This window comes from Brachyistius frenatus, unplaced genomic scaffold, assembly GCF_029030835.1.
Source record: "Brachyistius frenatus isolate BFR_SWC_R1_liver_20210118 unplaced genomic scaffold, ASM2903083v1 Contig_6, whole genome shotgun sequence".
Lineage (NCBI taxonomy): Eukaryota > Metazoa > Chordata > Actinopteri > Embiotocidae > Brachyistius > Brachyistius frenatus.
Window position 1 is genome coordinate 5,573,242 of NW_027210605.1, and position 16,751 is coordinate 5,589,992.

The window sequence follows — 16,751 nt, forward strand, 5'->3', positions numbered from 1 at the left end:
AATTTAAACTGATACTGGGATGCATATTTGTATAAGAATTACAGTGCAATACAGGTTAGGAGTTTAGATGTTTTAGAATTATTCAATTATTAATGTATTAGTTAACAGGACAGAAACATCAATCAATATTTAATCCAATATTCTGCTGTTTGATTATTTAATATAACATGTTTAATATCAACGTAAATGAAATATTTTCGGTGTTGGACTGTTGATCAAACGAAACAAACAATTTGATGATGTCACTGCATTTTTCAAACATTTAGAGACCGAAAGACAGTGACAGATTACGAAACAATAGTTGCAGCCCTTTAAATTACCATTAAAAAAAGAGATACTTTAATCATAGTGCTGATTTGAGAATTAACAATAATATAAATCCTAATCATTACAGGAAATAACATTAAGCCAACCCAGATATTTATTTATTAAGCAACTATCAGCTAATATCAGAGGTACTAAAAATGTCAATCTCCCCACATAAAGCTGAGTTGAGGCTAATTGTCACGATGATCCCGACTTAATCTTTGACCCCTGCCTTGTTTAAGCTCTGACAGAGAGCTTAAACCGAATAACTGCGGTCTTTAACCCTTGTGAACGATACTACTGCCAGTGTGGATGTGTCAGTACAAGCAGTCATGTATGAAGCCCCAGTGCATGTGGTTGCCTGCGTCTGTTTGTGCTTTGATACTCTTTTTTTGTCTAAACTCATGCCAGGGTAAAAACCAAAAAGAATCCATCTGTCAGTGCGGTGGGATTCGATTCTGCATCAGGGGTATGTTTCTAGTTTTTAGATGAAAGAAGTGCTCTGTGTGCATATGTGTGTGTGTGTGTGTGTGTGTGTGTGTGTGTGTGTGTGTGTGTGTGTGTGTGTGTGTGTGTGTGTGTGTGTGTGTGTGTGTGTGTGTGTGTGAAAGAGAGAGAGAGTATGGGAAGAGTATCTCTGATAGTGTGTTTGCCTGTGTGTATCTGTGTGTTTTTCTTGCAGGGTGTGTTCTTGGATTCCACCACACCAGGACATTACCCCCAGGTGCTCTCTCTCTCTCTCTCTCTCTCTCTCTCTCTCTCTCTCTCTCTCTGGTTCTGTGAAAATACCTTGAGGATTAGGTGGGCAGTGGTGGTGAGAAGGAAGGGTGTGTGTGTGTGTGTGTGTGTGTGGCAGGCGAGGGGCGGGGGGGTGGTAGTGATTGACGGCTGAAAGGCTGGAGAGGTGCTCAGGCATGCTGTAGTGGGGGAGAGAGGGGGACTGCACACACAGGCAGTCTCCCCCCCTCCTGTGTGTGTGTGTGTGTGTGTGTGGGGGGGGTGTCTCTGCTCTCAGCTGTTGCCACCCACACCCATTATTACCCCTCCACCACCTACCACCCACCACCACCTGCCACCCCTTTAACACTGCACCCAGATCAGATTTCAAATAACTCCTGCTTACCTTTACCTCATGCCTCAACTTAAACAAAAGTGTTCATTCTTGTCTCTTTCTCCCTGTCCTCCTTCCTCTTACACTGACATGTCATCAGCGACTTCTACTGCAGTGACTTTACAGAAGGTTACTCCCTGACCCAGTGTCCTGTTGTTGTTTAGTGGTTTCTAAGAACAAACAGGTGTTTTGAACAATGAGCAATGTATGTAGGCAGTGTGTCTAATCTGGCTAGTTTTTGCATGAGCGGAAAAACACTCCGAATTGCCAACAATCTCATCTTTGTGCGCCCTGCTCCATACATCATCCCATCCTCAGAGTACAACAGTGCCCCCTGTGGTAAAATCTGAAACGTCAAGTGTGACATTAAAAGGGGGTGTGCCATTGTGATTTGAATCCTACTTCCAGCTCACCTTTCTTCCTACAAATAGGTGTGTGGTATTCTGAGTCTGAATAAAAGTCTTTGAACTGGAATAGTGCTCATTTAAAAAAAAATTGTTGATGCTCAAGGACTCATCACCTCACACTGAAAGAATGTTGTTTTGTCTCAAATTGCAGACTTGTGGGTTGTCTGCATCACAAAAGCTCTGAGAGGTCCTGACAAGCACACACGCACACACACACACACACACACCCCAGTGAAGCCAGAGCCAGAGTGTGGTTTCAACCACACCATCTACAAGCATCAAGCATATAAGGAAACCACAGGAGCAGAGTAATCATTGTATTGATGAAAGCAGACTTTTTCCTCATGGTTTCCTTGGGTGATTTTTTTTTTCTACCACTTGTCCTATATCACAAACAGACCCTAAAGTTTTCCATTTCCTCAAAATTACACATAATGAAGTGCAATTTAAAGAGCCGCATTTTCCTCTTCCCAGCACACATCCACAATTGTTTAATGTGACTTGACTAAGATGAAGGTAATGGCCATATAAGTAGTTAGAGCTGAGATGGAAAGTGATACACTGAGAGGGAAGACAAGTCAAATACACAGTAATGAAAATGACTTACAGAGAGCAGCCATCTCTTTGGGCAGGTCAGCCCCGAATCTCCCAAACAGGCTGCTGTTGGCCAGCAGGTCGAAGGGGGAGTGGCTTCTCATGGAGTTGAAGGGAAAGGGGTAGACAGCAGGTGGGAAGCCGGTCATGTGACCCACCTGCTGTTCCCTGTTGGTAGCCATGGCGACGGAGCACCCAGGGGTCCGCAGCAGCTGGGTGAAGGTAACAGCTTGCGTGACACCTGGAAGTTCTTAAGTTCTTGATAAAGTTGAAATCCTTGTCCTCTGGAAGACTCTCAGGATGTGGGGGGGATGTACGGGCGGCAGTGGGGCCTCTGGTTTACTGAAGAAAGGTCGGACTCCACTTGTCAGTTATCCAGCCACTTTTCTGAGGAAGAGAGTACAAAGAAACTTGAAATTTTCCTTCTTTAATAAATTCAACAATTGAAAAAAGACAAGTATAAGTGTATGTGACTGGCTTGAACAGGAAGATACAATCAGAGTTTTTATTAAATCTTCTCTGGCTTCCACAAAAACAATTCACCTCACATCAACTCTGAGTCCATCTTACTTCTGGGACAGAGAATAGTTTAGCTACAGTTTTAATGTAAGCAGGATGTGTAAACTTCATACCAACAGGTATGAGAGAATGGGAATGAAAGAGGAAGTAAGGAAGGATGGGATGGCGAGAACCATAATAAATGAAGACATGAGAGCGAAAGAATGAGTGAGCTGAGAGGAAAAGCCAGAAAAACTGGGCCTGGGCGAGGGGAAAAGAAAATAAGAAAGTAGTTTGGAAAAAGTTATAACAGGGAAGAACGGGAGGGAGGGAGGAAGGGAGGGAGGAGGAAAAAGGAGAGAGGGAGAAAGAGAGAGAGAGAGCTCTTGTTCCTGCAGTTTTGAAGAGCTTCCAGACTTCTACAGTGATTCCAGGCTATGCCATATGATTTAAATCACCAGAACTCTACTATAAAGAGCTCCTCTGTTCCTGCTGCCAGCCTAGCACAGCAGCCTGCCTCTTTGCCTCTTTCCCCCAGGACCAGAGGCCCAGACACGGGGTCCGGAGCATGAAGAAGGGAGGGGAGGGGTGTGGGTGTGGGTGGGTGGGTGGGGGGGGGGTTGATGGGTAGGGAAAATGAGATCCACTGATTGCTAACTGCTGCTGTCACTTCCAACTATCTTCTCTTGAGGTCAGGCTCCCATCCCACAGAGTCATTTAGGCTGGAACCTCCCGCAGCCCGAGTCACTTTGACTCTACACAGTAGGCACAGACAAGTCAGACTCAAGTGTGGACAAGGCTGCAGTTATGCCCCAGTGTTGACTCTTAATACAAGAAGAGGGGGGAGAAACCCGATAAGGCCTCCCATTTTCTTTTTCATGTTTTCTTTTTTGCCTTTTGCTTCCCTAGTGTGATTTCATGAGTGGGTGGTGTGATCAGCTTGTTTTTTAAATGTGGCTTTGAAAAAGAGCAGAGCCAAGGAATTTGGAACTGCTGTGGCTTGTGAATCTGGGAGAAAAGACAGGGAAAAAAAATCTTGGTAATGAATTCGGTATAAACAAAGAAATGAGGGGGGGGGGGAGATCTAAGGCTGAACCAGTGAACTGCTGAACTGAGCGAAAAAGCACAGAGGAACAGTGACAGGGTCTGGGCACTTGGGGGCACTAAGAAGTGGCGCCATGCCCAGGAAAAAGAGGGAGAGCTTTCCAAGATGCACACATATGCACCACACACTCTGAAACGCTTACACATGCAATCAAGTTCTCAAAAACTCCACACATCACATGTGTGAGAGCACCCTCTAACACACGCACAGACACACAGACACACAGACACACACACACACACACACACACACACACACACACACACACACACACACACACACACACACACACACACACACACACACACACACACACACACACCTCACCCCATGCCTTTTTCCAGGGCTCTGGCTCCCTCCCTGCCTCTCTTTCTGGCTCTTTCTCTTTCAACAGAGCCAGTTAATTACACCCTACTGCTGCAGGCAGCTTCAAACCACCACTAATTTAGAGTTCCATTACAGTAAACTGTTCCACATGTGCATCCAGGGCCCAGGCAGGCTCGGGTGGCCACGTTTCAGGAAGGAGCAGCCGCCGATAGGCACCCACCCCCATCCTGCCAACACAACCATACTGCCATCTTTCTTCTTCTTTCTCTCTCAATTTCGTGCTTTATGTCTTTATCTTTTCCCGTCTATTCCTCATCAAAACTTCCTTGGATTTCTTTCCCCGCCCCCTCATCTCCTCTCTATAATCATGTCCTTATTCCTATCCTCTCCTCCGCCTCCCCCACCCGCACCCCGTTTCTATCCTTCCACTGCTTATACAACTTGTACCATGACCCTGTGCAGCAGTTCCACTGTGTGGCTAACGCACAAAAACATCACTTAAGATTTCACAGTGGGCCTAATGGGAGAAGAGGTACAGACTGGAAAAACAAAACTGCCAGCGACGCACAGGCTCATAATGTGTATGCGTGCTATGAGTATGTAGTTGGCTCGCCCGTTTGGATGTCTGCATCAGGAACTCAAACCAGGCCCCATAAAGGCAGCACAAATACATCTGTGAGTGCCAGAAGAGGGAAGGATAAAGAGAAAAAGCTAATTGTGTGAGAGAGAGAAGGACGATAGCTGAGAGGACAACTGTCCCGCAGGAAACAACAGTGTATTAATCCAGAAATTACGTTTTAGAAAAGAAAGAAACGAGAAAGAAAAAAACTACAGAACAGAGACAGCCTTTTAAAATAGGACCCAGTAACTTTACTCTCCCCAAACACAATAATGAATTAATAAAAGAGTTGGCGCCAGTGTTTTTTAATGAGTCACATCAGCCCAGCAGCTTTTTACAGAGCCATTTATGTTTTATGTTGGGTCCTGTGGTAGGCTCGCTTCGCCAGCCCGTCTGGGGCTATAAGGGGATAAGGGGAATTTGGAGTGACCTCATCCCCTGTTAGCCAGGGCCAAATGGGCATGGAGGGCCTCCCCACTTCCCCTGAGCCTGGGGGGCACACAGGAGGCAGCAGGCAGCCAGGCAGGCTTGGAGGACCAGGGCCAGCTATGGGTGGGTTCACAACTGCTGCTGCTGGGACTTTCCATCATTGCCTAAGAGGTGCAATGTAGCAGTTTAAATTTACTTTGGTTGTTTCTGTAAATAGTGGGGTGTCAGACTGCACAGTAGTTCATCATGTTAAAGCAGACTCATTGGTTACACTAGAGATAATCCATTGATTTTATCAGGACAGGACACCATGTCGCAAATGAGATGAACTCAATCAAGCTGGTAATTTAGGAGACAGCAATACAAGATGAGGCACGCTTAGAGAGAATGAGATCCTCTTGTTTGTCGAGAAGTTTGGATTTCAACAAAAAGATGGAGCAGAACGAAAAATCACACAGGAGTAAAAAAAAAAAAAAAAAAGAGAGAGAGAATGAGTGAGAGAGAACAGTTCCCACAGATTGAATGTCTGTCAAACAAAGGGTATCAAATCCTCTGTGAGCAAAACAACAATTGTGCCTTAACTGTTGTGACAGAGTGAGGCCCCTCAGGCAAGAAGAACTGCAGTCAAACATAACAAATAAATCACAGCATCTCAAGAAGCCCTGCACCACACAACCGAGGAAGGCAGTTGTTTTTTTTAGTCAGCACAAGAAACCACAGGTGATTACTCGGCGTATATGAGCAGGATTCTGGGTGCCATGGCTTTCCTGGTTTGTTTACTGGTGGACGTTTCTTATTCCAGTCAAAGAGAACAAAGAAGAATGACAGTATGTTGAGTTATAAGTTTATGTTTGTGTGGATATCGGCCTTTGAAGTCACAGTTTCACTGACTACTGTAGAGACAACTTTTTCTTTCCCTTGAATGAGTTCACAGGCTTTTGTTGGGTTTGTTGAGCAGCATGTGCAGAGCAACAACTCAAAACATTTACTAAAGTGAGTGATTTGTAAATTCACAGCCTGGAGATAAATGAACTGTGCCATGTATCCTAGCGGGGAAAGCGTTCTCTCCCTCTTTTTCCACCTCTGACTTGCCCACTCCTGTTCACTTTTTGACAGAAAATTGTGCATGTCTTCCAGGCACTGTCTCTGCATTTGTCAAAATCACAAAGTGATTTACGTTTGGTGACTTTGTAAAGGAAATGACTTGAAGCAGAGAGGGATGTGTTTAGGTTTTGTTTTGCAGATGAAATCCTACTACTCCTGCAGGTTAACCATGATTTCACAGTCCATGTGTCCAAACTGAGTTGACAGACTGGCTTTTCCAACTGTTTGAACATTTTGTGTCATAATAATAATAATAATAATAATAATAATAATAATAATAATAATATATGCCCACGCAGAGCCAGTTCATGCATTCAGAGCTGGACAAACAAATTAAAATGTTCATACTGAAACAGGATCAGAAGCGCATTATCTGATCTTGTTGCTGGCGTCAGCAGTATTTTGGCTGTGAAAACAATATCCTCAACGCTATTATCTGATGCAAAGCTGACAGCTTCCAGTCTTTCAACAAGTGGCTGGCTAATGGCTCTGAAAGAGACACCGAGTGACAGATGGTCCAGTGTTTCCAAACAGACCTGCATTCCATCACCTGGAACTTGTTTTTGACATCTGCCTGCTCTTCTTGAAATCACACAAACACATATTTGCTTACAGAGACAATGCAAAGAAGCACCTCTGTGTAATCATTTGTCATTTAAAGAAGTATTCTTTTTCAGGAGTGCCGCTAGGGTGTGTGACTATGCAATTTTTCTTCTCTACCTATAAATCATTTTACCTTCATTTCAAAATATTTTTCATATTTTCTGTCTTTAGGTTCAAACATACTGTCACATAACAAGTTGTGTTTGACTTGCAGTGGTGGAGAGAGAGCTGTGGAAAGAGTGACAACTCACAATGAGACATAAAACACTTTGCAACATGATGAAGTCATCCTGACAGCTTGCTGTTTCCATGATGTGGTAGCAATTTTGGAGAACTCAACAGGGAGACTTCAGCAGTTGGTCAAGCAAAGCAAGGAGACAAACAACAATAATTAAAAAAGAAAGAAAGTAAGTAGTTTGAAACTTTGGGAAATAATGAGAGAGTCAGAGGAAATAAAGCAAGAGAAGAAAGTTCAAAATGGCCACAGTGTGAAAGGTAACGTTGGTGCTAATAATATGTCTCAAGCAGTAACTGCTGAGGGAAGAACTGATGAGGATCCACACAGACAACCATGGAGGTGTTTCCCTTCTCTAACTCTTGAGAGAAAACAATCAATCCTTTCTCTGCATAAAGCGAAGCATAATGGATGGGTTTCATCACCGCCGCCTTTAGCCGCAGGTGTCAAAGCAACACTCAGACACAAGCAGGCCCAAACACACATATGCAAGCACAGCATGCAAAGCAACATAGACTTTCACACAAGTTAAACTTTGTTCCAAAAGACCTTTTTTTTTTTTTTTTTTTTAATGAGGGCTTGGAAGCAGGCTGAAAAAGTAAATCCTCAAAATCAGAATGGCACACCTGCAAAAATAGACATAGGAAATGGTGTGCAGATAGTTTCCCTGTTAATTATAGTGTGGTAGCAGCAGAGAGCCCCTCGATTCCCTAAAACCACCTGTCTAACCCCTCCCCTCCACTTTAGCCTCAATTACTATAGAAATTCCCAAAAAAGACAGGTATCAACAACTCCCTGATTTACCGCTCAGTCATGTCAAGAAGAACTGTTTTGCAATGCAGAAGCTTTCATTGGTCTTTCATGGGTTCCCACGAAACCTATAATTTATCTACACCTACACACACAGCTTTGACAGTTTTATACTTTGATGGATTTACAGGAAGAATGATTTGAATAAAAAAAATATATATTCTTGTTATAATAGTCTTTTTAGGATATTCAGCCTTTTGATTCTTACCGGACGTGTACATTAAAAGGCACATAAAAACTACAAAACTAACACAAGTCACTTTGTTTTCATATAGGAAAAATTTGCTTTTTTACATACATTTTACCAGCGTATAATGAAAATCTTTCCTGACACTGATGAAAGAGCATTTGAGAACTCACTGAAGAATTTTAAGGCAGGTCCATTGCTCGTCGTGTAAATAATCAGAGCAAAACTAGGAGAATATTTTTGAGGCCTACAAAGCATGAGCGCTACACACTCATAATCACAAGTACAGGTATCATGACTCAAACTCATCTGGTGTGCATGACAGCACAAATAATATTTGATTCCAATCTGTCACTGAAGACAAGCAATAAGCTGTGAGTGCGCACCATGAAGGTAAAGCTGCTCCATGTGGGCCGCCTTTCCTCGATTAAGACCCATGGGTGGTTCATTGGAGGGGGAAGAGCGCCATGACATCTCTCTGCCTCAGAGATGAGCTCTGCATCTTCCACTCCAGATGTCACCGGTCTGTGTAAAACTGATAGACCAGATGACAGCGGAGGGCGACACAGATATCACTGGCCTTCAAGCAGGCATCCCTCAGTGGGCCACGCGGGTGTTTTTTCAATCCACTTCAATCACACCGTCCCTCACACTTACGTCAGGTCCACCAGGGGAAATAAGCGGCGGACAGCAGGTGCAAGTCAAGCTGGAGCGGTTTACCTACTGGCCGGTCACCACTGGAGCAATGAGCCGAAAATACTGTTGAGGAGAGCTACTACACTCTACACTGATACAAGGTCCTTGATCTGTATGTGATATGCAAATCACACGGCACTAAACGCACTGTGTGACACATGACTGTAACAAGCGGAACCTGTTAACCTAGCACACATGCCAGCCTCAATAAATAATCCTCCCTGACGTGCTGCTAACTATGAGAGCACAATGAATAAACTTTCAAGTAAACTAAGACCAGAGCTGCACACACGCCTCACGCCACAGGAATTAGCCTCTGCTGTTCAAAACATGGAAAACAATGCTTCTCCTTTCCAAGTGTTCATATGTTGGTTATAAATTTTTTTTTAAAAAACAGGTCAAGGACTGGTGACTCCTCTGGTGAATACACATTCATACACATCAAACACATGCAAGTGTGTACACACAAACATACACACACACACACACACACACACACACACACACACACACACACACACACACACACACACACACACACACACACACACACACACACACACACACACACACACACACACATATGCTAATAATAAAGAGCTCCACAGGCTCTGGGTAACACTTGAAAACACTGGCTAATAAGCACACATGTGCACACAGGCACACACACACACACACACACATGGTCGAGTATGTTTTCACATAAACTCTGTGTCACTTTCACATTTATAAAGCACAAAGAAGCAAACGTACTGAAACACTGTGTGCAAACAAACGCATGCGTTTGGACGTTTTAATGTTTACATATGAAAATCTGCTCCGCTTCCGGAACACAATGATGAATTGTCTCAAAGCGTCTCAAGTGTCTCGCACACTCACTCTCTGTCTTCAATTAAAACTGTCCACCCATTCACCCCCAAGAAATGCACTCTCTGTCCTTCTCTCTCTCTCTCTCTCTCTCTCTCTCTCTCTCTCTCTCTCTCTCTCTCTAACTTAGAGGCAATGAGAAAAAGGAAAACAAACACAGACTAAAGTCAATGAGTCTAAACTTTTAAAGTATAAATTACTCACGAGCTCACGCGTTGATGATGCGGACAGACAGATGGAGTACTTGACAAAATGGTCTGATGAACGGAGCGAGCCAATGAAAAGAAGAAAAGCAGTGTGCACATTCAACAGAGTCCTTCTAACAGCAAAGACAGAGTAGCAGTGAGCTTCTCGCTCTCCGCCTCACTCCCCCTCTTGCACTCTCCTCCTCCCTGCTCTCAGTCGCTACCTCTTAAAATCACTCTTTCACTCCCCAAACACAGGCGCACACTCACTCTCTCACTCACTAAGAAATAATTATACACTGATTCATAAAGCCTTCCTTGGTCACGTGACTCCAACACTTCAAATATACAGCACATTTTTTCACAAGCCACAAAATGCCTGGGGGAAAGAAAAAGGCCCAGCGAGCTTAAGTTTCTGTTTTTAATTCTCTCTCCCTTCTTTGTCTCTTGAGTGAATGTTTTTTTTTTTTTTTTTTTCTCCTTCAACTTCTTGGCAAGAGTCAGTTTACCTACAAACTGTTTGTGCATGTTGAAACGCATAGCCATGTTGGGATTTTACATCATTAATGTTTCATCAACAAGTTAAGTAAGTCAGGTTTATGAGAGGATGTTTTCGTATCCTGAACAATGCTGATCATCCACTTTGTATTGTTGTGATTTAAAGCAGACACTGTTTTACTAGCAAGCCAATTGGTTCATTCTTCCAAGAACTTCAGTCTCGTCTCACCTCGTCATGTATCCCCGGTGTGATCAATTTATGGAATGATCACAATGGACTCTTGTCCCGCCTCTCTATTCAGTGCAGAGACGTGCTCTTTTTGTGTAACACATATTTGTGTTGGGTACAGTGTTTTATTGCTCACAGCGTTTCTGTGACAACTTTCCCAGAGGTGTGATGATGAATCACTGGTGTTATTACCATTGCTAATGCTACTACAATTGACAGGCTCCTGTGATTTAAAAACAGCACATATAAGAACCCTTTTGAAAACCATTAAGCAGGTATTGGACACAAGAGAACTGATATCTAAAACATTGTGCACTTACTAAGGATGAAATGAAAACCACAATTTGGCAATCACAGCTCACATTTTTTAGTAAACACAACATCTGTTAACATCCTGCCAAAAAAAAAAATTACACAGTGAAGAATTCTCTTTCTTTTTTAAAGACAGATATCTGTACCCAAATCAGTTCAGTTCAAAAATCAAAACTTGTGGTGGCACGTGCAGCAGGGAAGTCCCGAGTGAGATGGCAGCGCTCTGCAGCAGCAGCGACAGATCTGGGTGTGCCCCTGAATGTGCCCCTCTCTCCATATGAGATCATATGTTTCAGATCTGTGTTTATGTGTTTGTGGTTCTGGGCGTATGCCCTGTTTTTCTGAATGTAATGTTTCTCAAGTTGTTTTGGTTATGAGGAGTACCTCAAACCTCAAAACTGGGAGGGAAAGGCACACCTCAACTGGCACCTCAGCAGGCACTTTTACCTCCTCACATCAACTACTGAAAAAAAAAAAGTACATACAGTGTAAATACATGCATGCTTCTTTCCCACTGAAATAAGCAACATCTTATCTGAATCAGGGAAATGTAGCAAGAACTTCCAGAAGAACCAACTTACACGTGCACTACTTATTCATAAACTTCATCTGAAATGACGGCCCTCAAGCTCATTGGCCATGCATCACTTCACATTCTCTCAACTCACCAAACAACGCAACATATGTAGTTTTTCTCTCCCCGGCTACCTTTACATTTAAGGCCAGCTGCCTATTTTGTTTGTAAACCTCAGCAGCTGGCCTGATACCGAGATAGATCTTATCCTCAAATACACTGACCCCAGCATATCTCTAGCATAAAGTCAAGCCATCTTAATAGGAAAAAATAAATAAATAAAAAAATTTTTAAATCCTCTCAGCCTTGCTCCCGTGTGCTTCCGATCTTTACAGCCACATATGGTCTACAGTACCCCAGTGAACTGTTCCATCAGACAGTTTTGACGTGGATTTGCCAGTACATAATCAGGGTGAATGGATGGATAAGCAGGGAGAGGCGCTGTTGCCTTTTTGTAGAAACCTTATATTCAGGAAGCAGAGATCTAAGCCATACTGCAAGAAGCCCTTCAGCTGATCCTTATCTCGTTTACATTTGATTTATGTGTTGCTTATAAGGCCACTTAGGCTAATAGAAATCCCTTCACTGTTTACATAGCAATACTAAATCAGCAGTTGTGTAATATGCAACAATAAGGTAAACACAGCCATAGGATTCTTAAAAAATAACTTGAGCTATAAGAGTGATGAGAACCGTAAAGTGTGAACTTCGGTGTGGAGGCATCAGGCTGACTGGGACCATTCATTGGTGTCAGAATGTGCAGTGAAGTGCATGGAGGTAGTCGTGTGTGTGTCAGTGCACAGGGCATGCTGTGGTCCTTATTAAATTATGATAGTGAGCTTGAGCAGGGGGTGTGTTTGAGCTTTGCGCACGTGTGTGTGTGTGACCTCGCTCTTGCAGCATGCACGTCTGCAGTTGTAATATGTGTGTGCGCTTGTGTCTGTCTGCATGGATGAGTGTGCGTAGGCAGTAGCAGCGAGAAGGTCAGAGGTTACTAGTGTTTGTGTTTCAGTGTCAGTGAAGTGTGCTCCAGGCAGAGATTTATGATCATTGTGTCTGGGAGGCTGCAGAGCAGGGGATAATGAAGACAGATCAGGGTGCTATCTCCCTCTCTGGGCACCACTGGAAACATGGCCTATGGCCCCCGCCATTCTCGTATCATTAACTTCAGCCTGTGACATCATAACGCACTGCCCTGACATCAATCCTAACACAGTGTGCTCTCACAAAAAGTCAAAACACAGCGAGGCAATTCCTCACAGGAAGTCATCCGGCAAACACAGGCATTGTTCTGCGCATAGCTTTGCAGCTTCTCTGGGTGTGTTTATGAAGATATGAAATATTCATGGTAACATCGTACTCAGTCGTGTGTTTCCACTTTGGATTCGACTTATTTGCATTCACGGAGCATGTTGAGGCCTGGGGCTCGCTGGCAGAGCAAAAGGAGCAAGAGCAGAAAGGAAAGAGGGACGTGGGTATGATGGAGGGAGCAGGAGATGGAGGAAGTGAGGTTAGAGGGGTTAAAGGGAGATGGAGAAAGGGGGAGAAGAGAGGGGCTGGGAGGCCAGCGGTACAGGTAATGTGAGAGAAAGAGGTGTGAAATAGAAAGACGGCGCGTAAGAAAAACTGGAGGCTGAGACGGAGAGGGGGGATGAATGTGGGGGTTGATGGGATTGGTGGTGGGGAGGTGAGAAGGGGTGCAGGGAGCCGGTGCCCGGGGCGGCAGGTTTCAATCAGTAACAAGATGCCTATAATGAGATCACTATTTCCCCACATTCAGATTGATGTCATGTGAAGTTTGGTGCTGCACTGACACAGGCAGGGGACACAGGGCGAACGCACACTCGCCGCTCAAGAGTCATTTGCAGCAACACATTCATGCGCGCACGCGCGCGCACACACACACACACACACACACACAACACACAAATGTACACTTGCTTGCACTTTCTTGGTTCGAGACTTGCACACACATCCTGTGAAATCAAGGAGCTCATTCATCCCGCCTGGCAAAGTGTGCTCATTTAGAGTCCAACTGCCTTGAAGTAAAAACATACACAGAGGAATAGAACTCAGAGGAAAATGAGTTACTCATGGCAAAGAAGAAATGTATGTGTTAGGGACCAAAGGGCATATACCACACTATGTAGTCCTCTAACGAAAACAAATGAACACAAAGCTTGGAACAGTGAAAGAGAGAGCCAAAAGCTGTTTTACTGCAGGAGAAACTCAGAGGAAAAAGAGAAGGGGAGACAGAGAAAATAAAAAAAAGTGTGTGTGTGTGTGCTTTTTTGTGCATATTTTAGGGTGCACTGAGAGGTTGTCGACACAGCTACCAGCGTGTGTGCCAGCATATGAGCACTCTGCCTATTCCCCAACATGTGTGTCCAATGAAAGGTGAACAGCTCTCCTGTCTATACTTTCCTCAAAAAAATCAGCCATGATGTCACCATGAACCCATCTTGAACCCACCTCTGTCAAAAAGCATTACTCCAGCCCTCCCTGTCTCTGCCTCATTTTCTGTTCCACCTCTCCCTCCTTCACACTCTGATCCTGCCTCTCGGATTCTTCACTGAGCTCCCATTCTTTTTCTTTCCTCTTTTTTCTTATTTCCGTATTTTTCAACATTTCCCCTCTGCCATCGACATCTCTTCTTTTTTTTTTCTTCCCCCTCTCTCACTGAAAAACAAAAACTCTTTTTTTCTGGCAAGCTAAGCCTAATTGAATCACCAAAACGCACCGCTGTTTGCCAAAAATGCCAGGATGTTCTGATTATCCTAAACTTTGTTTAAGCTGTGGTTTTACAAAAAAAAAAAAAAAAAAAAAAAATGCTCAGAGTGCATGAGGGAAAGCCAAAAAAATAAAGGCAGAAAAAAGTGAGCAATAGGGGAGAATGCAAATGAAAGAGGGAGAGGGAAGGAGAGAGAACAGTGGGGAAGAGAGGGGTGGTGGGGGCAGCGAGAAGGCAGCCAGAGAACCACATATGGAAGTAATTCTGTAATTACTGCAAATCTGTGAGCTCAAAAGGAAAGGTCTTCTTTTCCATGCCTCCTTCCCTGCACATAAAACTGCCCTTGTGAGAAAGCTGGGCACTAAATACTGCAAAGGGAAAGTGGAAAAAAAAAAAAAAAAGTTTGCTTTTGCTTTACCATTCTGGCATGTGGGGTTGGAGTATAAATACATACATGCTATATGTTAAGTATGTTAAACTTAACCACGGATCTACTTTTACTTTTTCCATCCGTACAGATGGAGAAAAAAAAAAAAAAAAAAAATCACTTCTGATCATGAGGCTAATTCCACACGGTCCACTACTGGAAAATGTTCTGCATTCTTTGCTCATTTGCTTTGCCTTCCTGAGCTTAATCAACCGTCCTGGACGCTGATCTAAAACAAACCGTGAGCTTCAGCCTGGAATAAAACTTAAAAAGTATTTCACCAGCCACACTCTTAACTGGCACCATTCGCATAAAGCACATATTCAACGGGGTTGTGAGGGAGGGGGCGATGAGGAGCTGGGTGACAGACAGTGATGAAGACTGCCTGTTGAGCCTCAGGCAAAGCGGTGCTCTGCAGGTGTGTATGTTGGCAGCGACTTCGGGTTCTGCTCCGTCCCCGCACAGCCCCAGCAGCCTGTAATTATCTCGTGCCCTGCCATAACGTGTTCTCATGATGAGTGCGTGTCTCGCACACGTACAGTAAACACACGCCCCGCACTGACGCAGCTTAAGCAACGTTTATTCTTAGACACATCCAATTAATCACGACAGGAGATGATTTATGAAAAGCACAAAAACCCTACCTTCTTCGACTAGAGATGTTTTATGGCTCGGCTTCAGTCGCGAGCACATTCCCCCAGAAGTTTGAAACACCAATGGTGTGTGGCGCGCGCACACGCAACAAAGATCGCTATGAAGGAAACAAATTAAAGTCACGGACAGTCCTCAGAGAAGTTCTCTTTGGTCCTCACTTTGCTTCAGAGTTGATTTTCCCGTCATTTGTCAGATTACCTTCTTTTGTTGCCAATCGGTCACTGTGTCCCGGCAGCAATGAGGGGCGTAGATGGGAGCAACCGTGCGTGCAGATTTCTGACACTGTAACTCCCTCTAGTGGTGAGCAGGAGGAACGCAGCACACGTCCCCATTATGATGGTAAAATGAAAACCACAAGAAAGAAATGATTTAATACACAAGTGGGAAAAGAAGAAAATAGTGACTACGTCAGTATGTATTTATATAAGTTAATGAATCATGTATTATATTACTGTGATAATATATAATCATTATGATAATATAATTTTCTATATTCACGATCTACTTTTAAGGCTAATGTTGTCAGTTAACGGATTATTAAAACAATTGAATATTTCTGTAGTAAATTACGAAATAGAATTAGGCTAACTTAACTAAAAGAGGGGCACACTATCAAATGGGCCAACATCAAAATGAAAACACTGTTCTTTGTAACAATACCAAAAAATGTTTTAATAAGAATGAACAAAAACAACAATTCACTCATGTTTATTTACTCGAAAAAAATATGTTAATTCTGATGACTTTATGTAAGCAATCATATAGCTTATTATTCTCATAATGAATGAAAACTAATAGATAGATAGATAGATAGATAGATAGATAGATAGATAGATAGATAGATAGATAGATAGATAGACAGACAGACAGACAGACAGACAGACAGACAGACAGACAGACAGACAGACAGACAGACAGACAGACAGACAGATACTACTGGTTATGTCAATGCAATTAATTGCCACGGAGGGGCGCTTTCCACAAGCTGTGTATATATGCTCCCCCATGTTCAGAGACACGGACTACAGCTTGCAGAGTTTGATTGAATGTCCGGTCGTCTTTGTACGGAAAACCAAGTTTACATTTAGTAATAACACGTTTTTAAATGTGGCAATTGCCTTTACACACATGTACACGCATGGCTTTTAAAATAGGCTTTGGAAATACTCATCCATAGGATTTAGATTTGTCAGCAATCGAAATTTTAACCTAAATTGTGTGTTTGCATACAGCTCGGTCCAAG

At 43.4% G+C, this 16,751-nt stretch overlaps 1 protein-coding gene across 2 annotated transcripts in view; it reads right to left on the reverse strand.

Annotated features, from left to right (window-relative positions):
• rarga (retinoic acid receptor gamma a) overlaps window positions 1–15,789 on the reverse strand; it is a 43,910-nt gene extending 28,121 nt beyond the window's left edge. The window contains exons 1-3 of one of the 2 annotated variants that reach the window (XM_069688055.1): window positions 15,707–15,789; window positions 15,499–15,605; window positions 2,432–2,805 (exon numbers count right to left, since the gene is read on the reverse strand). In XM_069688055.1, the coding sequence (XP_069544156.1) occupies window positions 2,432–2,600 (169 nt within the window). In that variant the 5' untranslated portion in view covers window positions 2,601–2,805; window positions 15,499–15,605; window positions 15,707–15,789. Of the gene's footprint in view, window positions 1–2,431; window positions 2,806–10,102; window positions 10,241–15,498; window positions 15,606–15,706 lie in introns of those variants that run through there. The other variant, XM_069688061.1, reaches the window with a different exon arrangement.
• Between the last annotated feature and the right edge of the window lie 962 nt (window positions 15,790–16,751).